General features: G+C 42.6%; 1 protein-coding gene across 5 annotated transcripts in view; it reads left to right on the top strand.

Annotated features, from left to right (window-relative positions):
* Positions 1 to 25,944, top strand: part of LOC127672555 (CD209 antigen-like protein E) — a 57,941-nt gene extending 31,997 nt beyond the window's left edge. For 2 of the 5 annotated variants that reach the window (XM_052167738.1, XM_052167737.1), the window contains exons 4-7: positions 294 to 368; positions 1,052 to 1,203; positions 3,561 to 3,670; positions 5,348 to 5,633. In XM_052167738.1, coding sequence (XP_052023698.1) covers positions 294 to 368; positions 1,052 to 1,203; positions 3,561 to 3,670; positions 5,348 to 5,504 — 494 coding nt within the window. In that variant the 3' untranslated portion in view covers positions 5,505 to 5,633. Of the gene's footprint in view, positions 1 to 293; positions 369 to 1,051; positions 1,204 to 3,560; positions 3,671 to 5,347; positions 5,634 to 20,127; positions 20,234 to 20,885; positions 20,976 to 21,237; positions 21,331 to 21,722; positions 21,875 to 23,401; positions 23,512 to 25,470 lie in introns of those variants that run through there. The other 3 variants (XM_052167739.1, XM_052167734.1, XM_052167736.1) reach the window with 3 other exon arrangements.
* The last annotated feature ends 637 nt before the right edge of the window (positions 25,945 to 26,581 follow it).

The raw sequence follows: 26,581 nt of genomic DNA, 5'->3' as shown, positions 1-26,581 counted from the left end.
CATGCACGCAAAACAGTCATACACATAATAAAGAAATGAATAAACAAACAAGCAAACACATGCTTAAAGATATCAGGGAGAAATTGTCCTAGACACTGAGGTGGAAACATGTGTCTGGGATCCTAACTACTGGTGAAGCCTCAATAAGATGAGGACATGTGCCCAGAAATAATCAGTGCCAAGGCAGTGAGACCCGCCTTCCAAAAACAACACGCTGTCCCAAGAGACCCAGTGCAGGCCGCAGCAGAAAGGAGGTGTTTAATAACAGGGATTTTTTTTCTCTCTCTGATAAGTCTCAAAGGTCCCCAGCTCAGAGGTTCAGGACAAAATCTACCAGGAGCTCCTGCAGCTGAAGGCTGAAGTTCATGGTGAGTGATCAGAGACCAGGGACTCAGGTCCTCAGGACTCCATGGGAAGAGTCAGTTTCCCCTAGTCATCAGACTCTTCGAGTGTAACTTTCCTTCTCTGCGAATTGACCTCACAATATAATCCTAAGAAGAGAACTTGGTATTTACAGGGGCCATGCATACAGTAGGTACTCAGTGTTCACAGAAATTGTATGCAGCATAGATAATGTTCACAGTAGCCATTCACACAACAGACATTCAGAGTTCAAAAGGGTTATGTAAACAGTAAGCATACACTGTTCATAGGAGCTATGCACACAACAATCTTCAGTGTTTGCAGGAGCCATGTACACACCGATCACTCAATGTTTGCAGGAGTCATGCATAGAGTTAACAAGGACCATGTACACCATGGGCACTCTAAGTTCACAGAGGTTGTGCACACAGTAGGTACTCTGTGTACGGTCAAGTTAGTCCTGAACTCTGTGCTGAACTCTAGGCCCCTACATTTCCTTGACTGTAGAAGATGGGCTTAGGATTTCTAGATTTTTCTGGGTGAAGAAGAGGATAAGGAAACACAGAGGAGAACAGCTCCCTAGAATGCTGTGATGAGTAAGAATCTTGGCTCTGGAGACCTTAAAGATTGAGGAGAAATGGGAACACAGACATCTAAGTATGTCCATCTGATCTGCTTCCTCCAACAGACGGCTTGTGCCAACCCTGCCCCAGGGACTGGACATTCTTCAATGTAAGCTGTTACTTCTTCTCCAAGTCCCAAAGAAATTGGCACAACTCCATCACTGCCTGCCAGGAACTGGGGGCCCAGTTGGTCATCGTAGAGACTGATGAGGAGCAGGTATGCCAGATGGGGCCCCACCCTTGTCTGGAACATGGATCTGTCTGTGGTCACCTGAGACAAGAGAATGAGTAGGATGCTGCTTTCCTATTTGAATAGAGAAGGGTAGGAATGAGGGGCCCCAAGTACCCTCCACAGAAGCACACATAAGACTTAAACATTTCTGGAGCATTGGGGAAATGCCTAAAATGTAATTGCTATCTGTGTGCTGGTCAGTATTAAACTCCTTCCTCACTGGGGAATGTATGTCCTGCTAGACTAGGGACTAGGGAAATGTCTTTCACAAAGGTGCTTGCCTTGAAAACACAAGGACTTGAATTTGAAACGTCATTTTGAAAGTTGATTATGGGTTTGGGGAGATTTCTGAGTGGGTAAGAGTGCTTACTGCTAAGGCATGAAGATCTGAGTTAGGGCCTCAGCATCTGTGGGAAAATACAAGCATGGTCACATGTGACCTTAAGCCCCTTGTTGGGGATGGGGCTTGCAGACAGGAATATCGCCAAGGCCTGCTGACGGCCAGCCTAGCTCCAAGACCAGGAAGAAATTCTCACCCAAGAGAACTAAGTGGAGACCAATCCAGCAGGATGCCTGTGGCCTCTGCATGTGCATTCACCATTTGCAAACACCAGCACATACATATGCACATACAACACAAAGAAAGAAGGAGGGAGGAAGGAAAGGAGGGAGGGAGGGAGGGAGAGGGAGAGAGGGAAAGGAAGGAAAGGAGGGAGGGGAAGGGAGGAAAGGAGGAAGGGAGAGAGAGAGGGAAGAAAAGAGGTAGGGAAGGGGAGAGAGCCAGTTAACATGCCCACATTTTAACATATCTGTTTTTAGTATTTGAAAGTTTCATGCATGCATTTTGAGCCTATTCGCACCTACCCACTTCTCCCTCTAACTCCTCCTGAGCGCATCCCCCATCCCCTCCCAACTTCATGCCCCATTCCCCTTTCTGTATCCCACTGAGCACAATTATGTTCCCCACATATATTCGTGGACCTGGGCCCCTCCCAAGAGCTTAGTCTCTCCCAGAAGCCATCAACTGTCCTAGTACCTCATGGAATCCACCCCTCTCAGTGCTGTAGAGATGACAAACTTGATCTTGTACAGGCAACCATAACTGCTGTGAGGTCATGAGTGCAGCAGTCCTCCCCAGCCTCTGACTCTTATAACCTTGCCTTCTCTTCCATGATGCTCCCGGAGTCTTGAGGGCAGACATGATACAGATGTCCCATTTAGAGCTGAGCACTAGACCTTACTCTCTGCACTTTGAGCAGCTATGAGATTCTGTTTCAGCCATCATCCACTACACAAAGAAGCCTCTCTGATGAGGTCTGAGATCTGCACTAATCTGTAGCTGTGGAGACATGAAGTTAGTAGGCAGTTGGAAGTATTAGCAAAATAATAGTAATAAGTTCATCCCTGCAGTCCATGAGCTAGCTCCCCAGCCACGGATTCTTGGTCAGATTTAAAGTACCAGGCATATGTTTCCTCTTGTGTAATATCGCTTAAATCCAAGCAGAAAGCAGTTGGTTACACCCATAATATTTACAATGATGTTGCAGGCGTAAGCATGTCTTGCAGACTGTTCCTTACTCCGGCTCATGCTGTTCACTGCTGAGTAAGCCTGCTGCTTGCTTTTCTCTTGTAGCCTGTGTAGCACGTCCAGGTACTGTGGAAGTTAGTGAGCCTAATGCCAGCACTGGGGAAGCAGAAACAACATATTTCTAAGTCTTGCTGAGCAGCTAGTCTAACTGATTGAACAGTAGATCCAATATGAAATTTTTATCTCAAAAATTTGTAGAGGGCAATTGAAGAAGACACCTGACCTGAATTGAAGAAGAGAATGCTGACCTCTAGCCTTCATAACCATGTATACACTCACATGTATATACACGCAAATACATACAGACACTTCACACATACACACATGCAAAAAAAAATCTTACTACATAGTTCTTCCCATTTCCTTGGTGTTTACGCTCATCAATAGGACACCACCCAGTACAGAGCAGGACATGGCCGGTAAGCATCTTTACCAACCATTATGAACTGGTACAAATGTTTCCATCACAGTAAAGCTAGTCACAAGTCAATCCCTACAGACATTCTCAGATCACCTAAAGCAGACAACCTTGCAGCATTACTAGTGTGTTTGGAGGAAAGCCAGCTGAGTATGTCTGTGTATATTCATCTGCCTATAAGATGCATATATGTAAGCAGCTGAAACCACCTAGGTACCCATGAGTGCCCATAACCCAATAGAGCAGAAGGAGGAAGTCAGACTGCAAGTAGAATTCCTGCAAAAGTTCATGGAGAGAAAATCTCCTCCTTTGACACCTCCTTGTGTCCTACTCCAGACCTTCCTGCAGCAGACTTCTAAGGCTAGAGGAGCAAGCTGGATGGGTCTCTCAGACCTGCACAATGAAGCCACGTGGCACTGGGTAGATGGCTCACCTCTGTCACCCAGGTAGGTCTACAATGAAAGGGACACTGTGTACAGTGTGTGTACAGTGTATGCATGTCTCTGGTACTCTGACTTGAGCTGTTTTGGGGGCTCATCCTCTTCTCCCTGGTCCCTCAGGAAAAAGAGCTCCCACATTTGCTAAGGAAGATCTTCCTACCCATGCACAGACAGAATAGCAGCAAATCCCACCATTAAATCTTCAAGACATGCATCCCTCTGAGGGGTATTGATTTTGATGTAGGGTATTTAGTGTAGGTATGTAGGTATACAATACAAAATAAAAGTCACTGGGAACGGGGACTATTAACCATGGCCACTGGGTGAAGTAGAGGTTTAGTTAGACTAGAAATGTAACTGTTGATTGAGTGGTTGCCTTAAATGTATAAAGCCTTGGTTCTGTACCCAGCACCATGTACACCAAGTGTCTATAATTCCAGCACTTGGGAGGTAGAGGCAGAAGATCAGAAATTTGAGTTCATCCTTGGCTATGTAGTGAGTTTGAGACCAGCCAGGGCCACATGAGATCATGTCTCAAAAAAGAAAAATAAAATGAAGTTAAAATGAAGGAGAGGAGGTAGGAAGAGAGGAGAAGGGAGAAGAGGGGAAGGAAGGGGAGAGGAGAAGAAAGGAGGGAAGGGAGGGTAGGGTAAAGAAAAGGAGGGAAGGAAGGGAGGATGTGAAGACATTGACCTTCCAGAAACTAAAAATGTAGTTTGTAATACGCCAGTGGGGCAGATTAAGGTTCTGTGAGCTAGTATTATAGTTTCTCTCTCTCTCTCTCTCTCTCTCTCTCTCTCTCTCTCTCTCTCTCTCTCTCTCTCTCTCTCTCTCTCTCTCTGTGTGTGTGTGTGTGTGTGTGTGGTTATTTGGTTTTGGTGGATATAGATTTTTGGTTTTTGTTTGTTTTGTTTTGTTTGTTGTTGCTATGATAAACTATCCTGGCAAAAACAACTTGAAGGAGACATGGATCACAAGATCAGGTTACAGTCTGTCTTATTCCTGTGACGCAATATCATGGCCAAAAAGCAAGTTGGGGAAGAAATAAACATTTGACTTACACTTATACATATGTAGTCTATGATGGAAAGAAATCAGGGCAGGAACTCAATCACGGTAGGACCTTGGATGCAGGAGCTCCAGAGGCCATGGAGGGGTGCTGTTTACGGCCTTGCTCCCCGTGTCTTAACTCATCCTGCTCTCTTATAGAACCTAGAACAACTGGCCCAGGGGTGTTCCAACCCACAGTGGGCTGGGCTCTTCCCCATCAATCACAGATTAAGAAATTGCCCCACAGGCTTGTCTGGAACCCAATCTGTTGGAGGTGCTTTCTCAACTGAGGCTCCCTCCTCTCCAGTGACTCCAGATGACTTAACTAGCCAGCACACAAATCACTTTTGGGAGGAAATCAAGGCAGGAACCTGAAGCAGCTGCTCACATTCACAGTCAAGAACAGAGAAAGAGGGTGGTTACGCGCCTTCACTCATTTCAAGCAACAGCCCATGGCATGATGACACACATCTGGGTGTTTTCCCATCTCAATCAATTCAAGTTTTAAAATTCCTCAGACACATCCACAGGCCAGCCTAATCTAGACAATTCCTCATTGAGACTCTTTTCTCCAGCGATTCTAAATTGTGTCAAGTTGACAATTAAAACTAACTGTCACAACTGTCTTTGCAGCTTTACACGGTATTGGAATAAAGGAGAGCCCAACAATTACGGTGATGAAGAAGACTGTGTAGAGTTCTCTGGGAATGGCTGGAATGATCTCAAATGTGATACCCTCATTTTCTGGATCTGTAAGAAAGTTTCAACCTCATCATGCACCACCAAATGAAAGAGCTCATCTCAGCCTCTGCATCCCAAACTATGCCAATTGAATGAACCTGACTCATGTTCGTGCTCCTTCTCCTTGTCTTTTGACATTAGGATGCTAATAAAACACCCTGTGTTTTCTCTGTCAGAATCCTTGTCCTCTATGGATTTGGGCCACTGCTTCCTTCCAATTCTCATTCTGGAGTGAGGAAGAGTTCAGATTTTCTATGGCTCAGGTCTCCTGGTTGCCCCCCTATCTCGGCAACTTAATATTGTTACCAGATATAGGACACATTCAGGACCCTGCAAAAAAAAAACTAAGAGCATTTTCATTGTGGTGTCACAGCTGCTTTGTCCCTGGGATGTGATCCCATTCCTGCGTTTTCTATCCATCTGCTCAGTCTCTACCCAGCTCCGCTGAGCCCTTTTTGGCTGATGTCTTACTTTTTCACTGTGACAAAATACCTGTTGAAAACCACTTCGGGGTGGGGAGCAGTTCCTTGGTCTCGCAGTTTGAGGGTACAGATTTGTCACAAAGGTGAAGCCATGGGAGCTCATACTGCAACTCTATCAGAGAGCCGAAGTGAATACTTTCTCCATTTTCTTCCCTTTGGGATCACAGATCTTGAAATGAGGCCATCTATATTTGAGATATGTCTTCACACCCCAGTTAACCAAATCTAGAAGCTCCCTTCCAGAGATTCATTTTAGTGATTTTAGATTGTGTTGAGTTGACTATAGTAACTACCACAGCAGCAAGCCTTCCCTGCTTGGCATAGCCCATTCTGCAGATGGAGGAACCCAGGAAATAATTCTTCCAGTCAATCAGTGACCATTGGACACTGGGATAAGAATACCCCAACTCCCTTTAGCCAAGGAGATTCCATGCTGCATCTTGGGAAGGGAATCTCCTAGCTCTCTGCTCAAGTGTAAACATGTTTGCTAGCCTCTGGAAGTTCTTTAAAGCAGTTATCACATTCAGCCTGTTCATGCTTTGACATAAGGATGTAAGGAGATGACCTCTCCAAGTCCAGACTTCTTCCTGGTACATTGCTCATACATCAGAACAATGAAGATCTGAACATACTGGGTGCACTTGAAATGGTATTGAAGTTCAGGTGCTGTAGGAACCTGTTTCCCAAGCCAAAGTCACAGCCCTTGTTAGGGGAGGGCAAGACCACTTCCAACCATCAACCTATGAGTTCCTAAGCCCAGGTGTCTGCACTCTAGGAGAATCACGGGTTTCATTCTCACTTCCCCAAGGAAGTTCACCGATGTCAGGTTGCCAGAGTCTCTAAGATGGCATGGGAGCTAGTGGTACAGACACATCCTCCTACGTGGAATTAATTCCCTTCTTTCCACCCCCCTTGCTACTGGCTGTGGAATCAGAGACAGACCGCCTATTAAATTTTCCACTGTTCTCTGAGATCTATATGAAATGACCCCTACTCTGATTCATGGACATGGATTCTTCTTAGAGCCCCTGCCGTGTTGTCTGCCTATCTGTGGAATTGAGACCTCAACTCTCCTTACAGCCCTTGCGATACTGCTGTATGCATGTCTGTACTCTCTTGAAATTAATAACTCTGCTAATAAATTTATTACTCAAAATGGCAATCTGCCTCAGTGTTCCCCTTGTCCCCAACAGGGGAAACCTTCCAGGAAGTAAGGACTAGAAGCAGCAGCCTCAAGACTGACACATAAAACAAGCCACTGGCAGAGAGGAGAGACTGGGTGTTCTTACCTGTGTGGACTACAGGTGAAAAACTGAGCATGCCTAAGAAAAGCCCAGATACACAGGACAGAACAGCAGTTGTGTCACAACCTACAAAGGATCATGAGTGCTTTAGGGAATTTTTCCTTTTCTTACTGGTCGCTCCTACTGTCAAAAGTGTGTTCCCTTTCTTAATCAACTCTCCACTTCTCTTTCTAAGCATGTGTTCCTGGTCCAAGTCCTTGCCTTGGTGCACAAGAACCTGATAACTTCAAAGGTTGTTCATGTGGAGCCCCATAAAAGCTGGAGCTTCCAGCCAGGAGGTGCTTTCTATGGTATTTGTTTCCCTGCTTCCTTCTCTGCATAGCTGCCACAGGAGACTCACACCTGGGGCACCTCTCCTCTCCATTCTGACCCTACGGTCTTGCTTTTCCCAGACTCTTGCAGCAGGAGTCTGCTACACCCACTGTGTGTGCTACAGCCACTATGCTGCTCTATGGGGTGTTAGCTCAATTTATCCATGGGATAAAGACTCACATACCGGCCAGAAGCTACCCAAGAGAGCCAAAACTTTTAAGATGGCTAAACGTGAGAGACCACTGCAAATCTTTAGCAATGTAGCACCAATCCTGGTAGGCACATAGATCCTGGTAGGAAATTGTACCCTCAAGAAAAATAAGTTATGGCTTATTCTGGAATCAAACAGGAATAAATAGCATGGGGACATAATTCAGGTTTCGCCAGATTCTATGTTCTATCATGGAAGTAGCTACATAAGATTTTATTAGTTACATAAAAAATAAATCCATAAATCAAAGCATTTGCCAAATACATGTGTGGGGACTATGGCTAGGCAGGTTACTGAAATACAGGAAACCTCTGCTACAGATTTCAGGTGCCATTTGGTGATATCCTTGGCTTTTGGATCAGTAGAAGTTAGTGCTCTGCTAACAAATACACTGTAAGGTTTGATAGTCACAGAGGTATTAGGTCAGACATAGGGGTAGCCATTGAGCAGCATATAAAGAGACCAAAAATGGCCTAACATACTTTGGCTCTGGTCAGGGACATTTTAATTCTCCATAATTTCAAAATTCTGTCATTTGACCTTGTAGAATCTTTAACAAGTGGTGCAGTCCTTTCCCCTTACCCCACCCCCCACCCCCCCTTTACCTCCCCACCACAGTCCTGTGTTTTACTCTTTTTCTTTCTCTTCTCCTCTAGGCACTTCAATCCACACAATGAACTGGCTCATGCTTGCTTAGACCACTGGCCAAGCCATGGTGGCAACACCCACGTGGTTCAATGGGAGTTCCCAATGCTACTGGATTCCCCAGAGCACCATGTCAGCTTCTGACTTTCCCTACACTGCTGGCACTCCTTCAAACACCCCCCAACTTCCTTCCATCTTCACATATGTCCACTGAGATGATGGGAATGGCAGACTCAGAGGGGGCTCTCTTGTTCTGGGCCTTTGGGCCATCCTATCCATGATGGCTACCTTTCCCTTTATGCAATCTAAATTTTGCAGTTCTCCAGTTTTTGTAGGATGCCTCCCTTCTTTGGAGACTCAGCTCCTTTTTATCAAATACAATAAATTGTTATTTTTAATGCTCCCTATCTGGAATGTGTTTCATGGATCCCATCATGGTGGTACCTATCTCTTAAGAAAGCTCATTCTTTAATAGTAACTTTCTGTCAGCTCCTTTCTAAATAAAAGTTCCTGCTGCTCCTTTCTCTTCTATATCTAACAGCACGTATCAGGCATTTGAATATGTCCCCAACATGCTCACATTGCACCCACATACTCTCATATTCTCACACGTACATACACAAACTAAAAAGCACAAAAATGAATCTACTCATTTGATTTTCCTTTACTGGATGTGGATACATATAAGTGTATATGTGTACATGTGTGGGATGCACACATATGTGTGGATGCATGTATGTACGTGTGCATGGAAACCAGAGGACAAACTATGGTGTCGTTCCTGAAACACTGTCCACCTTCCTAAAAACATTTTTTTACAATTATTAATTTACTAGGGAGAAGGGGTATACACAAACCACAGCACAGGTAAGGGTCTGGGGATCGAACCCAGGTTTTCAGACTTGGTTATAAGTGCCTTTGCTTTACACACTGAGCCATTTTATTCCTACCACACACAGGTTAACAACAAGCCCCAGGGATTTACCTGTCTGTGCCTCCCAAGCACCAGGATTACAAACATCACCACAACTGGCTTTTATTATTATCATTATTTATTAATTATTTTATTCCTGTACATCCTAAACGTTGCCCTCTTCCTGGTCCCCCCTCACAGAGTTTTCCCCCTGTCTACCCTCCCCTTTGCCTCTCAGACAGTGGGCCTCCGCCATGTATTCCCCAATCCTAGGGCATCAAGTCTCTTTAGGTCTCCCACTGAGGACAGACAAGGCAGTCCTCTGCTACATCTGTGTCTGGGGTCTTGGACCAGTCCCTATATCCTCTCTGGTTAATGACTCAGTATCTGGAAGCACCTAAGGGCTTGGGTTAGTTGATACTGTTGGTCTTTTTATGGCGTCGCCATCTCTTCAGTTCTTTCAATTCTTTCCCCAATTCTTCCATGGGCTTCCCAACCTCTGTATGTTGTTTGGTTATGAGTATCTGCATCTGTCTCAGGCAGTGGATGGTAGAGCCTCTCAACAGACAGCCGTGCTCGACTTCTGTCTGCAAGCACAATGTAGCATCAGAAATAGTGTCAGGGTGTGGTGTCTGCCTATTCTATATATCCCTGGTCGGCCATTCCTTCCATCTCTCCTCCATTTTTGCCCCTGTGTGTTCTTTTTAAAGACAGGAGCAATTTTAGGTTGAAAATTTTGTAGGTGCATTGGTGATCCCATCCCTCAATTGGTAGTCATGTCTGACTACTAGAGGCTGTCTCATCCAGTTCCATATCGGCAGTATTGAGCATTGCGGCTGAGGTCACACACACTGAGTCTTGGGAGATTCCCCCATTCCGGGTCTCTAGGACTTTCTAGAGGTCCCCTCACACCCCACTGCTGCATAATTCCATTCACTCTCCTGGCCCTCTGGGACTCTCTTCTGCTCCTCCTACCTGATCCTCACCCCCCCTTTGCCCTCCCACTCTGCTCTCCTACCCAGGTTCCTCCCTTCTTCTGACTCCTATGATATTTTGTTCCCCTTTCTTAGTGGGATTGAAGCATCCTCACTTGGGTCTTCCTTCTTATTTAACTTCTTAGGATCTATGGGGTGTATTATGAGTATTCTGTACCTTTTGGCTAATATGCATTTGTCAGAGAGTACATGCCATGCATGTCCTTTTGAGTCTGGGTCACCTCACTCAGGATGATCTTTTCTAGTTCCATCCATTTTCCTGCAAAATTGATTATGCCCTTGTTTTTCATAGCTGAATACTATTTCATTGTGTAAATGAACCACATTTTCTATATCCATTCTTTGGGTGAGGGGCATCTGGGTTGCTTCCAGTTTCTGGCTATTGCGAATAAGGCAGCTATGACCACAATGGAACACATGTCCTTGTGATACAGTAGAGCATCTTTTGGGTATATGCCCAGGAGTATCTGGATCTGCAGGTAGAACTATTTCCAATTTTCTGAGGAAGCACCAGATTGAGTAGCAGAGTGGTTGTATCAATTTGCAATCCCATCAGCAATGCAGGAATGTTTCTCTTTCTCCACACCCTTGTCAACACTTGAGTTTTTTATCTTAGCCATTCTGATTAATTCTTGTTTCTTTTGATTTGCATTTCTCCGATGGCAAGGGATGTTGAACATTTCTTTAAGTGCTTCTTGGCAATTTGAGATTCCTCTATTGAGAATTCTGTTTAGTTCTGTACCTCATTTTTTAATTTAATTAAATAATAAATTTTTTACACTACATATTTTATTTCTCCCCTGTCCACCCTCTGACTGTCCCACATCCCATACCTCCTCCCCACCCCCTATCTCCACGTGGATGTCCCCACCCCTACCCTAAACTCCCTGGGGCCTCCTATCCCATTTTTAATTGGATTATTTGGTTTTCTGGAGTCTAAGTTCCTGAGTTCATGATATATTTTGGATATTAATCCTCTATCTGATGTGGGGTTAGTGAAGAAATTTTTCCAATCTATAAACCAAAGTTTTGTCCTATTGACAGTGTCCTTTGTCTTACAGAAACATTTCAGTTTCAAGAGGTTCCATTTACTTATTGTTGATCTTAGAGCCTAAGTCATTGGTGTTCTGTTCAGGATATTTTCTTCTATGTCAATGAGTTCAAGGATATTCTCTAATTTCTCCAATATTAGATAGAGCATATCTGGTTTTATATGGAGATTCTTGATCTACTTGAACTTGAGCTTTGTCCAGGTTGATAAATATGGATTAATTTGCATCCATCTACATGCAGACTGCCAGGTAGACCAGCACCATTTGGTGAAGATACTTTCTTTTTTCCATTGTACAGTTTTGGCTTCTTTGTCAAAAATTAAGTGTCCATAGGTGAGTGGGCTTATTTCTATGCTCCATTATGGTCATAATCTGGGACTTTGATTCTTTTTTTTTTTTAATTTTTTTATTCGATATAATTTATTTACATTTCAAATGATTTCCCCTTTTCTAGCCCCCCCATTCCCTGAAAGTCCCGTAAGCCCCCTTCTCTTCCCCTGTCCTCCCACCCACCCCTTCCCACTTCCCCGTTCTGGTTTTGTTGAATACTGCTTCACTGAGTCTTTCCAGAACCAGGGGCCACTCCTCCTTTCTTCTTGTACCTCATTTGATGTATGGATTATGTTTGGGGTATTCCAGTTTTCTAGGTTAATATCCACTTATTAGTGAGTGCATACCATGAGTCATCTTTTGAGTCTGGGTTACCGCACTTAGTATGATGTTCTCTAGCTCCATCCATTTGCCTAAGAATTTCATGAATTCATTGTTTCTAATGGCTGAATAGTATTCCATTGTGTAGATATACCACATTTTTTGCATCCACTCTTCTGCTGAGGGATACCGGGTTCTTTCCAGCATCATAGCAGCCCTATTTATAATTGCCAGATGCTGGAAAGAACCCAGGGACTTTGATTCTATTCAATTGATCAAACTGTCTGACTCTGTACCAATACCATGCCGTTTTTATCACTATTGTTCTGTAGTACAGCTTGAGGTCAGAAATTCCTCCAGAAGTTCTTTTATTGTTAAGGATTGTTTTGGCTATCCTGAGTTTTTTATTTTTCCATATGAAGTTGAGAATTGCTCTTCCAAAGTCTGTAAAAATTGTGTTAGAATTTTGATTGTGTTAGAACTTAGATTCAATTGCATTGAATTTGTTGATTGCTTTTGATAAGATGGTCATTTTCACTATGTTAATCCCACCAATTCATGAGCATGGAAGATCTTTCCATCTTCTGATATCTTCTTAGACTACTTTCTTCAGGAACTTAAAGTTCTTATCATGCAGATCTTTTACTTGCTTAGAGTTACCCCCAAGATATTTTATATTATTTGTGGTTATTGTGAAGGGTGTTGTTCCCCTAATTTAGTTCTCATCTCTTTATCATTTGTATAAAAGAGGGCTATCAGTTTCTTTGAGTTAATTTTATATCCAGCCACTTTACTGAAGTTGTTTATCAGTTGTAGAAGTTCTGTAGTAGAATTTTGGGGGTCACTCATGTAAACTATCATATCATCAGTGAATAGTGATGTCTTGAATTCCTCCTTTCCAATTTATATCCTCTTGATCTCCTTTTGTTGCCTTATTGCTCTACCTAGAATTTCAAATACTATACTGAATAGATGGGGGGAGCATGGGCAGTCTTGTTCGGTCCCTGATTTTAATGGGGTTGCTTCAAACTACTCCCCATTTAATTTTCTGTTGGCAATGTGTTTCCTTTATATTGCTTTTATTATGTTTAGGTATGTACCTTGAATTCCTGATCTCTCCAAGACTTTTAACATAAAAGTGATGGATATTTGTAGAAGGCTTTTTCAGCATCTAATGAGATGATCTTGTGATATTTTTTTCCTTTGAGTTTGTTTACATAGTTGATTATGCTGATGGATTTTCGCAAAATGAATCATCTCTGCATCCCTGGGATGAAGCCTACTAGACTGTGGTGAAGGATGTTTTTTTTATGTGTTCTTGGATTCTGTTTGCAATAAATTATGAGTATATTTGAGTTAGTGTTCATAAGCCAAATTGGTCTGAAGTTCTCCTTATTTTTTGGCTCTTTGTATGGTTTTAGGTATCAGGGTAGCTGTGTCCTCATAGACTTAATTAGGTAGTGTTCCTTTTGCTTCTAGTTTATGAAATAGTTTCAGGAGTATTGGGATAGCTCTTCTTTGCAGGTCTGGAAGAATTCTGCACTAAAACCATCTGGCCCCAGACCCTTTTTTTTCTTTTGGTTATGAAGTTTTTAATAACTGCTTCTATTTCTGTAGGGGTTATGGGACTCTTTAGATGGTTTATCTGACCTTGATTTAACTTTGGTTTGTGGTATCAGTCATCCATTTCTGTAGGGGAATTTTCCAACATAGAATAATAGATGAGTTTAGGACAATAGATCCCACACCCAGGGGTTGTGCCATATGTTGATTTTAAACTAAGATTGTCTGGTATTTTCTATTTGCAGCAACTCAAGGGTGTAGCCACTTCAGCATGGATCTTATTTTTTAAACTACCCACTATGCATTTCATCTAGATTTTCCAGATTTATTGAGTATAGGCTTTTGTAGTAAGAACTATTAATTTTATAATTTCCTCAGTTTCTGTTGCTATATATCTTTTTTCATTTGATTTTGTTAATTTGGATACTGTCTCTGTGCCTTTTAGTTAGTTTGGTTAAGGGTTTGTCTATGTTGTTGATATTCTCAAAGAATCAACTCTTGATTTTATTGATTCTTTGTTTTATTCTTTTTCTTTGTTCCTAATTGATTGATTTCAGTCCTTATGACTATTTTCTGCAATCTATTCCCTTTTCCCTTGTAGCTTTTAATATTCTTTCTTTGTTCTGTGTGTTTAGTGTTTTGATTATTATGAGACAAGAGGATTTCCCCCATATATTGGGTGTTCTATAGGCTTCTTGCCCCTTTATGGCTATCTCTTTCTTTAGGTTAGGGAAACTTTCTTCTATGAATTTGTTGAAGACATTTCCAAGTCCTTTGAGCTGGGAATATTCATTTTCCTCTATTCCAATTATTCTTAGATTTGGTCTTTACATTGGGTCCTGAATTTCTTGGATGCTTTGGGTTAGGAGTGTTTACGTTTTGTATTTTCTTTGACAATTGTGTCAATCTCTTCTACAGTATCTTCTACACCTGAGATTCTCTCTTCTATCTTTTGCATTCTGTTGGTGATGCTTACATCTGTAAATGCTGATCTGTTTCCTAGGTTTTCCATTTCCAGGTTTGCTTCCATTTATGTTTTCTTTATTGATTCTACTTCCACTTTTAGGTCTTGGGTTGCTTTGTTCAATTTCTTCATCTGCTTACTGTATTTTCCTGTCTTTCAGTGAGTTACTGATATCCTCCTTAAAGGACTCTATTATTTTCATGAGATAGGATTTTAGGTCAGCTGCCTGATTTTCAGGTATTTTGTTGTATTCAAGGCTTGCTGTGGTGGGAGAACTGGGTTTTGATGATGTCCACATATACTGGCTTCTATTGCTTTTGGTCTTACTCTTGCCTTTCACCATCTGGATATCCCTGGAGTTTGCTAGTCTGGAGTCTGTCTCTCTTGTCTCTGGGTTGCTTTAGGTCTTCTGGTAGGCCTACGGCCCTGGCTGCAGCAGACCACCCATGGGGTCTTCCTAGTGGGTGCTCTTCACAGGGACAGAGAAGCTGCTGATCTGTTGTTCTGGATGCAGTAGATCTCCTGGGAAGCTTTCAGACTGTCAGGTGTTCAGTGAAGCAGTCTAGATGCTGTCCAACTGTTCTGAGTGCAGCTGATCCTTGACTAGTCTGAATGCAGTGGATCATCAACTAACTCTCAGGCTAATAATCTTATGTTTCTAGTGGATTCAGGTCCAGTGAACACATTGGTTCGCCATCTGTTGGGGGAAATATTAAAAAAGTAGAACCAGCACATTTCTGCACTTGTGCCTCTAACTCCTTGTCCCAGTAGCCTGGCCAGTCATGCACTAGAGATTTGTGGAGATTCACTGGAACTTCTGAAATGTCTCCACCCTGCTCACTATGTTCCCAGTGGCAGGTCATAACCTGTGCTTCAAATCCTCCACGGTCTTTGTGGTACACATCTAGAAAACCCACACTTTGCTGCTGTACCTTTCTCTCTGAACCCAGATTAGCCCACTGCATGAAGGAAAACACAACACAAACTTAGTTCAGAAACAATGGTAACTCAATCTATGGGCAGAACTAAAACCTAATCTTGTAAGCCTTATTAAAATCTGATCCCTCCAGTGGCAGATCCTTGTGGATTCATCATGATACTAGGAAACTCTTATCAGATACATCTTACCCCCATGCTGTCCCAGCTCCAAAAAGAAATAACTCCCTCCTGCCTCCTGTCTTCTTTCATACAGCCTGGAAGTCCCACCTACTTGCCCAGTGATTGACTTCTTTATTCATTAGGGTATTGGTTCACAAGAACAGCACAACGCCCATTTACAACATGGAGATGCCAAACTGGCTTTTTAAAAACAAAACCAAAGACCATAAGGCTTGAGTTCAGGTGCTTGTGTTTGCACAGCTAGCACTTCATTAATTGAAACACATCCTGAGCTCCTGGAGTATTTGTATCTGAATGCTCCACTCTTCTATACATGTTGTTGCCTTCATTAAGAATTTTCTTTTTCATGGCTATGTAGTCCTCATTCTGTCAAAAGGCCACTATTTTTCTCCCACTCACTTATTGATGGCCACGTGGAATTTTCCAAAATACAGCTATCCTAAATAAACCTAGGCAGCTTTTTGTTTCCTCCTCAAGAGTGTGTAACTTTCTTTGGAGCAAATGTGCTCTGTGGAAACAAACTAGGATAGTTTTTCAAGGATTTTAAAACATTTTTGTTGCAGCATGCTACCTGTATGAAATAGCAGGTGTTCAAAGAGTCATTTCCAGCAGCCAGTTCAAAACTGTCTACCACTACCCCAGTGGGTAGTGACATGTGGGAAGACCTAAGGGTCCTGTGCTGCATATATGCTAGAAAAGAGACCAGGCTGGGGTTGCAAGAGCTACTGTGCCAGCTCACATCATAGCTGCATCCTTAATGCATGTCCTGAACAGTGCAGTCAGGCTCTATGCTCCATTTTCCTAACCCTGTGACCTTTAGAAATAAAAATTCACCATCATTAAGATAATTTCCTTTCTAAATGTTTTATTAGAATATATTAATTATACATAACAGTGGGTTTTATCAGTGCCTTTTCAATTATGTATATAATGCATTTTGTGTGTGTGTGTGTCTGTGTGTGTGTGTCTGTGTGTGTCTGTGTGTGTGTGTCTATGTCTGTGTCTGTGTGTGTGTTTGCTTGCTTCTTTGAGACAGGATCTCACTATGTAGCTCTGAGTGTCCACCAATTCACTATGTCCACCAGGCTGATCTTGAACTCACAGAGACCTTCTGCCTTCTGCCTCCTGAATTCTGAAATTAAAGGTGTAATGCTCCATTACACCCTGCTATATAATGTATTTTTATTGCACTCACTTCATTACCCTCCCCGTTTATATACATATAAACAATGTATATCCCCTTGTTTTCTCACATAGTCCTCTTTCACTCTCATGTACTTTTCTGTGTAACAGAGTTGGGATTATGTGCAAGGATAAGGGGTTGCTTAAAGGAACATGGGAAACTTCTCAATGACTATACCACTGAAGAAAATGTTCCTTCATCTCCCAGGAGCCATAAACTGCCTACAAACCTCTCAAGGAGGGAAGGACACTGTGAATCCCTCCCCCATCAATGATTAACTGTCCCCTCCTGGAGAACTGGGGCCTCTTGAGCCCCTCCTATCATTTTATTGCTCTACCATTTCTAACTGTGCTACCCTGGGCCCATTACCTGGCCAAGCTGAATCAAAATGATCCACCCGTAAACTGGGTGAATATAAATATGAAGCACTTCAGAAAAGGCCCTAATGGGAATCCCCACACATCAGCCTAAACTCCCTTCAATAGATGGATGCATAATAAAAATTTACTTTGAGGAAAAATCAGGAAAGGGGATAACATTTGAAATGTAAATAAGTAAAATATCCAATAAAAAAGAAAATAAAGCAATTATATCACTAAAAAAAGAAAGAAACATACTTTATATACACTGTGGAATTTTATTCACTATGAGAAATAAAATTTTCAGGATAATGCATGCATGGATCTGGAAAGTATTATATTGAGGTTACTGAGACTCAGGAAAACTACATGTTCTTTCACATATATGAGTCCCAACATTTAATGTGTATATGTGTCTAAGTGTGTTATGGAGTGCCAAACTATAACTAGGACCAGAAGAGAAGAGGAGGAAGTATTGGGTAAGTATGAGAAGGCACTAGAATATGGGACCTGAAAACAGAAGCCATCATGGGCAAAAAGCTTCAGGGAAAGAGAGCATGGGGAGGAAGAAGTGGGAGGGGAGAGGGCATAGGGAAGAAGGGGTGGGAGGGGAGGAGGGCATAGGGAGGAAGGAGTGGGAGGGGAGGAGAACATGAGGAGGAAGGGGTGGGAGGGGAGGAGAGCATGGGGAGGAAGGGGTGGGAGGGGAGGAGAGCATAGGGAGGAAGGAGTGGGAGGGGAGGAGAGCATGGGGAGGAAGGGATAGGAGGGGAGGAGAGCATGGGGAGGAAGGGGTGGGAGGGGAGAGGAGCACGGGGCAGAAGGGATAGGAGGGGAGGAAGATGTGGGGAAGAATGGGTAAAAAGATTACTAAAATCAAATCCTGTTTCAAAAAGATCATAATGAATCCTGATACTTTGTATGCTACTTAGTCTTTTTCATTGTAATTATATTTATTTAGTTTGAGGGAGGATGTGAAGACTGGAGAAGTGCTTATAGGAATGGATTCTCGCCTTCAACCACTAGGTCTCTGGTATTGAACACAAGCCATCAGGCTTGGTGACAAGCACCTTTACACATGAGCCATTTTGTACACACAGACACACACACATATTAATATGCCTGCACACACACACACACACACACACACACACACTACCATGAAAGTAGAGGGAGTGGTTGGAAGAGGGAGAGGATGAGCAAAAGAGGGAAAGGAAAAAGTAACAGATAAATTAATAAGGCATTAATGAAATAAAATGAGGAGTCATCCCAGATTCCCAGTCAGCAGAAATCGCTATGATTTATAGCACCAAAGGCCTGGTATCACAGGGCAGAGTTTTCTGGGAAGACTGGGGACATTGCAAACCCCTGACTTTGCTACTGATAGAGAAAAAATTAACAGGAACTAGAAGAAATTAGAAGGCTAGAGAGAAAGGTCCATTTAAAAAATGTGCTTGCCTCAGAAGCAGAAAGTCCTGAATTCAGTTCCCAAAACCAAATTCAAAAAAAATAAAAAATAAAAAAAAAAATCGGGTGTGGTGGCACTGCTGTGAAATCCCAGTACTGAGGAGGAAGAGAACTGTAGATTCTTGGGGCTTGCTGATTGCCTACTTAGCAGGTTCCAGACCAGTGAGAGAAAATTCATACTAATGACTGGGAAGCTGGGGCTAAGTTCAGAGTGTGTGTGTGTGTGTGTGTGTGTGTGTGTGTGTATCCCTGAGCCCGGAGAATGCAGTTAAATCTTAGTGAGGGAGAGACATTTCTTCAGTGGTGTAGCTACTGATAAGATGTCCATCCTCCTGAAAAAAAACAAAAAATAAAAAACAAAACAAAAAAACAAAAAAACAAAAAAACCTCTCCAGTGCTTTTTCTGTAAGCAAACCCCAACATACACACATGCTCGCGCACGCGCGCACACACACACACACACACACACACAGAGGAAGGGAATGAGCAGGAACAGGAATAGAGAATGTAACAGATGAATATAATCAAAATACACTGTGGGTGGAGACTGCTCAGCTGTTAAGAGCAGTAGTGCTCTTACAGAGGACCTGCGTTGAATTCCCAATAACCATGTCAGATGGCTCACAATGAACTCAAGTTCCAGAGGGATCTAAGACCAATGGCCTCACCACACACACACACACACACACACACACACACACACACACACACACACACGCTTAAAAATGAAATGAATCTTTTGAAAATGTATTGTGTACATGTATGTAAAAACTTTAATGAAAATCATTGTTATGTGTAATTGGAATATGCTAATAAAACATTTAAAAAGATTTGCTTTTATTTTTTATTTATATGTGCATCTGTGTGTATGCCATTTGAGTGCAATGCCTTAAGAGCCAAATGAGGAAATCAAATACCCTGGACCTGTAGCTCCAGGCAGTTGTGAGCTGCCTGACATGACATGGGTGCTGGGAACTAAAGCCAGGTCTTCTTGAAGAACAACAGTCCTGCTAGTTGCTGAGTCATCTCTCTAGGCCCTGTTTTAAAGAAATCTTTTTAAAAAATGATAGCACTAAAGTATTATGTCCAAAGTGATCTGGCCTCCATATGCTGTACACACATATCACATTCATGCACACACATGTACACTCATATATGCACGAGAACATGATACATATATCAACACAGAAAAGCTTGTGTGTACACACAAATTTAAAATGAAATAATTTTATATGACAAGTTACTGTTACATGAAAATCACTATATAGTTTGCCCATCCCATAGGTGAACCAGATCTCTTTGTGATGGAGATCAGAACACACACAGTTCTCTGAAATTCTTAGAATTTGAGGCCTCTGCTATATTGTGTCAAAATCTTCCTTCTCCTCTACCTCTTTCCGGTGCTGGAACCAAGTTCCTTGTTTCTCTTCCTAAGAAGAGTAGCTGTGACAAATAAGGCACAGTGGGCAGCAGATAAAAGCTGTTGTTCTAAGTAGGACCAGGCACCAAGGAACAGAACTATCCAAAGACATGAGGACACAGCAGATGGGCTTTCTGGGTAAGACTACACTAGAATTCTGGGAGCTTGGGGAGGTAATTTGGGTGATGATTAGCTCATGTCTCAGCCTGTCTAGGTTCTGACCAAAGCTCTGCCTGCTTAGATGAGGAGAAAAGCTGATAACTCATGGTAATAAATACTTGAAAATAGGCTCAGATTCTGTCCAACTTTAGAACTCAACAGTTTTCCAAGTACAGAAATATCATAGGATGAGGAGTAGATATCTCCCATCAGAAATTTGGTCCTAGAAATTTAAGACTGGGTGTCTAGATCCCGGAGTCACTGAGAGGTGCAGTTTCTAGACATTCAGCCCTGACTGAAAGTTGACTTCTGAAACCCCAAAACCCAGGGAAGTGGAGGTTGTGGATGAGTCCCTCCATCCTGGCGATATAGAGGTTTAATCTCTGGACCTCTAAGTCCTGAGAAGGTGGAGAATTGGGACTCAGTACCTGGATTCTGAAGAGCTTGAGGCTCCAGATCTCAACAGTCAAGTCATGGAAAGGGGAAAGTTATGGGTCTGGACATTTGGTTGGAAACTGACTTTAGAAATCCTTCCTGGGGATGAGAAAGCTAAGGCTATGGATCCTGACATGAAGAGGCTATCTCTAGGTTCTCTGGGCCAGTAGTAAACTATCTATCCTTGGCCTTGCAGGATTTCCAGACAGAGGCTACATTCCTCTGGCGCTGCAGCTGCTGTTCCTCATTCTCTCTGCTGGACTTCTAGTGGCCATCATCATCCAAGGTCAGGGTCATCTCAGTAGCTGGAGTTCCCTTGGGTGACCTTTCAGCTCAGACGTCTAGGTCCAAAACATGAAGAAGCGCTGACAAGAGCAGCTTCTTGGAACCCAACCCCCATTTCTATTTGTTTGGCGGGTGAAATAGAAACAGTAGAGGGTTCTAGAGTGTTAGGATTCCTTATCTTTGAAGGAGATTTTTAATACAGTGTCTGTGTGATATATAAAACCCAGTGAATGTTTAATAATTAAAATATCTTTTCTGTCAAGTTTCCAAGATCCCCACCTCAGATGAAATTCAGTGGGAACAGAAAAAGCAAGAGAAAATGTACCAAGATCTGAGCCAAATGAAATCTGAAGTAGGTGAGTGAGCAAAACCAAATGTCCCTGATTCGGAGAGGGCCTTCATGTGGGGTCACTCTGTTCTAGTCTCTGGCCATCTCTGCAATTTCAATTCCTTATCTGTGAATTTGGAATAGTGATAAAAAATAAGGAAAGCATGTGATGGTCAACAATGATCATGCACTCAGTAGGCACCCAGTTAAGCCAGTCTTCTGTCATCTCTGGAGAAAATGGGTCCATCTATCCTGGGCTCTCTTGGAATGGAGAAAGAGCTTAAGAAGTAGAGAGGGGGTAATGGATTGATGAGGTACTATGTCAAGGGAGGAGCCTTATTCTGGAGGTCTTGAAGCTAGACAAACACAGGAACAAGGAGGTTCAAATATAAGTCCAACCTGATCTACTTTCATCAACAGATAGCCTCTGTCGCCTCTGCCCTTGGGATTGGACATTCTTCAATGGAAACTGTTACTTTTTCTCCAAGTCACAACGTGACTGGCACAGCTCCATCACTGCCTGCCAAGATATGGAGGCCCAACTAGTCATCATCAAAAGTCATGAGGAGCAGGTGTGACTGGCTAACTGTTCTGGGGCATTCATCTGGATACCGGCAAACCAGGGCAGAGACAGTTTATATATATATATATATATATATATATATATATATATATATATATATATATATATATATATGATGTTTTCTAGAAAATGGACTACTTGCTCTACTTGGAAAGGGTGAAAAGTGGGTATGAACATGTGTTCCCAGGTACCTTGAAAATAGACATACCCAAGTTCCCAACATGGATAAATGTTGTGGGGAACATAAAATGAATGTCTGTGAGTGTACTGGCCAGTGCACAACAGCTTCTTTGACAGGGGTATTTTTTTTAATCCTTCGTATAAATATTCTCACCAGGGTTGATTTCAAGTGACCAGTGAGGTTCACTCAATGAAGACATGAAGACCATATGCATGCATAACCCACAGTCAGAAACTGATATAATCTAGCTTTATCATAACTGACCTTGAGCAAATTTATGTGGATGTACTCAGAACATGTAAGGCACACAAACATGTAGTGTTATCAAGTGCATGTGAAGTATGGCCAACTGTGAACACTACCAGCATAAGTCTACAGCGCATCTGCCTATAGGATCCAGGTATGCAAATAATTCAGAACTCCTGGGAACATCAGGCTGAGGGTAGAGCTCAACTTTTAGAGTGCTTGCCTAATATATGTGAATTCAATCCTCAGGGCCACAAAAGCCAGTGATAATGCAAACTTGTCATCCCAGCTCTTGGGAGGTAAAAGCAAAAGGATCAAGAGATTAAAGCCATCCTCAGCTACATAAGTTTAAGGCCATGAGGCCTGTGTCAAAGGAAAAAAAATGAACTGCTCATAACATATGGGGGCTCCTGACTGGTGTACTAGAAATGTGAAAGGGTTAAAATCAGATTTAAAGCAGACCCTACTGCCAAGAGATTGGGGAGCATAATAGTTTTCCATTGTTGTAACAAAATATCTAAAACCAATTCCAGGAAGAAAATCATGCATAGTTCAGAGACTACAGTCCACTGTCATCTAGACCCATTTCTTCTATGTCTGTGACAAGGCAGAAATATAATATGAAGGTATAGCAGAAGAAAGCCTCCTACCTCTTGTAAAAGGACACACAGAGAGGGGAGCAGAGGCAAGACTGCAAAGATGCTACCAATGTGACCTACCTCTTCCATCAAAGCCACATTTCCCAGCTTCCATAGCCTCTACATAATACCATCAAACACTAAATCCAGCCCACTTCTCCCTGAGGATTGATGGGCAGTTACTAATGGTAGAAGTGGGAAGATACCAAGGACCCACGCCTCCCTACGGATCGATAGGGAGTTAACAGTTGCTGGGAACTGGGAAGATACCTTCTTCCATGGTGTAGTTACTGGTAGGGTGTCCTTGTTCCTATAAAGAACCCCTCTCCTATAAGGAGCCCTAACTAAACTTGCTCATTTACCAAATATAAAATGCTTTGGAATCCATTGATGAAGGCAAGCAAGGGAATAGGGAAAAGGCTGCCCCCTGACTCTTTCTCTCCCCCTCCAGAGCTTCCTGCAGCAGACTTCCAAGAAAAATGGCTATACCTGGATGGGGCTGTCAGATCTGAACAAGGAAGGAGAGTGGTACTGGCTGGATGGTTCACCTCTGTCAGACAGGTAGTCCCAGCAAAGGGAATACCCTGGAGACTGTAAGGGGAGGGGCTGTGTCTGATCTGTATTACCTTTCTAGTTCCCCCAACCTCTGCCACCACCTTCCCTGACTTGTAGAAATAAGAGTAAATAACATTCCTCCAATAGATGGAGGAAGGAGGACCTGATGTTCACACAAGACAGGAGCTTCTTAGGTTCCACCATTAGAGCTGAAGGAGGAGGCTGTAGCCTGTGTGGGTAATCTAAATGAAATGTGATCATGGCCAGCTTCAGAAGGAAGGTCACTAGGTCAAGGGATGACAGCATTTAAAAGAGTAGAATGTTGGACTGGGGAGATGGCTCAGTCAGTCAACTGCTTGGAGCACAAGTATGAGAAAGGACCAGAATTTGATGTGTATAATTCAGGTTTATTTGAGGTTTTTTTGTTTGTTTGTTTGTTTGTTTGTTTGATTAAAGCTGAACATAGCTGTGTGTGTATGTCATTGCAGTTCAGGGTAGACAGAGAAAGATGAATTGCTGAGACTCATGGTAAAACCAGCCTAACCTGGTGGTTCCAATCCAGTAGAAGACCCTGCTTCAGAAAAAAAGGTAGATGACTACTGAGGGGTCCCTGATGGATGACACCTAAGGTTCTCCTCTGGCCTATACACCTATACACACACACATACACACACACACACACACACACACAAACACAGACAAGCACATATACATCATACATGCATGTAGGCATGTACACAAACACATGTATCACATACTCATATATGAACATATACATACACACACATCACAGACATATACATGCATGTACACATGTGCAATGAGGCACAGATACATTACACTTGCATGCACTGACTAATGTACACACATCACATACATGCACACACATGCATGTATCCATCATATACACATACATGAAAAGATAGCATGCTATACTCACATATCCTCCCTCACATAAAAAGAGAGGGTTTTATCACATGTGGAAAACATTAGCCAGGACCAGAGCAGTGGGAATCCAGAGAGAACAGGAGCTGTGGGTAAAACCGTATGGTATATGTCAAAGTAAGGAGCACAGCTTGGAAGGAGGTAAGTAGTAAGTTCTGGAGTGTAGGCACTGTCCCTGGTTGCTTGTTATTTAGCCCTGGGTTTATATGTATTTATTGACCCAGAGTGCAAGAGCCCAGTGGAGGAGGTGATTGTATGTGTAAAGTTTACATTGGATAGTTGTACCTTATAGCCATGGTCCCTGTGGGACAACTCTTATCAAGCATGGAAGACAAGGGTAAAGGTCAAAGTGACATGAGAAAATCATGAGGTCCTACACAGGACATGTTTGTCACACATATGCAAGGAAGGTATGAATGTGCCAATTTCCAGGAACTGTGACAGAGGGTTCATAAAGCTCAGGGAGCATTGTGGATGCAGTCTTTGTTCCAATGTGTATTTATTGTCTCACTATTTCAAATGCTGGGTAGCTGTAGAAATGAGGACTTATATATCTGGGTGTTCAGGTCTATTCCATCAATCAACATGCCTGTATTTATGCAAGCACTAGGCTATTGTTATGACTACATTTCTATAGTATGTCTTGAAATGAAGAGTGCTGATATCTCCAACAGTGCTTTCAGTGTTCAGGTTTGTTTTGGCTATCCTGGGCCATTGCATTTCCACATAAAATGTAAGATTTCTACTTATGTGAAGAATTGCATTGGCATTTTGGTGGCGATTGTACTAAATCTGTAGGTTGCCTTGGGGGTGACGGCCTTTCCGTGATGTTAATCCTGAACATAGAAGGTCTCTCCACCACGTGATGTCTTCTTCAGTTTCTTCTGGGTTTTAAAGTTTTCATTGTAGAGGTCCTTAACTTCCTTGATTAGGTTTATTCCAAGATATTTTTAGACTATTGTCAATGGAACTGTTTCCCTAATTTTTTTTTTCTAACTGTGATTGTCTTTCAAAATATAGGAATGCTGCTGTTTTGTATAATTGTGAATGGTTTTTGCAGCCTTGAGAAGTATTGGAACAAAGGACAGCCCAACAATATTGGGGGACAAGACTGTGTGGAATTCAGAAATGATGGCTGGAATGACAACAAATGTGATGAAAGGAAATTCTGGGTCTGCAAAAAAACTGCAACTACCTGTTTCAACAAGTGATGACCAGACATTCCCTGCAGTTTGCACAGCCTGGGCATCCCAGTCGGGCAGTGAACTTTTACTCCTGCATTTCCTGTTGTGGTAAATATTAAAAAAATGACCCACCAGCTCTTCTGTCCCCATTGGATCATCTCTCTGGCAGAGTTCCAGATACCTCTCCCTTCCATGCAACGCCCCACACACCCCACGATCTGCCACCTCAACATCTAATTACCAGGCAGAATCAAGACTCTTTTTTTGTGTGATAAATATTTTTATTGAATATATTCTTCATTTAAATTTCTTTTTCTTTATTATTTTTATTAGATATATTCTTTATTTATATTTCTTGGTTCTCCCCCCCCCAAAAAAAAAAGTTGCTATAAACCATGTCTCCTCTCCCTGTTCCCCAATCACCCCTCTTTGACTCCCCTTTCCTGGTATTCCCCTACACTACAGCATCAAGCCTTTTCAGGACCAATGGCCTTTCCTCCCTTTAATGTCCAACAAGGCCATCCTCTGCTGCCTATGCATCTGGAGCCATGGATAACACCACGTGTCCCATCTGGTTGATGTTTGTCTCTCTGGGAGCTCTGGGGGTACTGGGTAGCTCATATCATTGTTCCTCCTATGGCACTGCAAACCCCTTCAGCTCCTTGGGTCCTTTCTCTAACTCCTACATTGGGGACCCTGTGCTCAGTTCAGTGGCTGGCTGAGAGTGTCCCCCTCTGTATTTGTCATGCACTAACAGAACCTCCAGTTGACAGTTATATCTACCACTGGTCAGGAAGTATTTGTGGGGATTGTCTGGGTTTTGTAACTGTATATGGGATGGATCACTAGGTGGGGTAGTCTCTGGATGGTCTTTCCCTCAGACTCTGATCCACACTTTGTCTCTGTTTCTCCTTATGTGGGTATTTTATTCCCCCTTCTAAGAAGGA

This window comes from Apodemus sylvaticus, chromosome 22 (genome assembly GCF_947179515.1).
Source record: "Apodemus sylvaticus chromosome 22, mApoSyl1.1, whole genome shotgun sequence".
Lineage (NCBI taxonomy): Eukaryota > Metazoa > Chordata > Mammalia > Rodentia > Muridae > Apodemus > Apodemus sylvaticus.
Note: the sequence above shows the minus strand (reverse complement) of the source record. Positions and strands in the feature narration are given on the sequence as shown.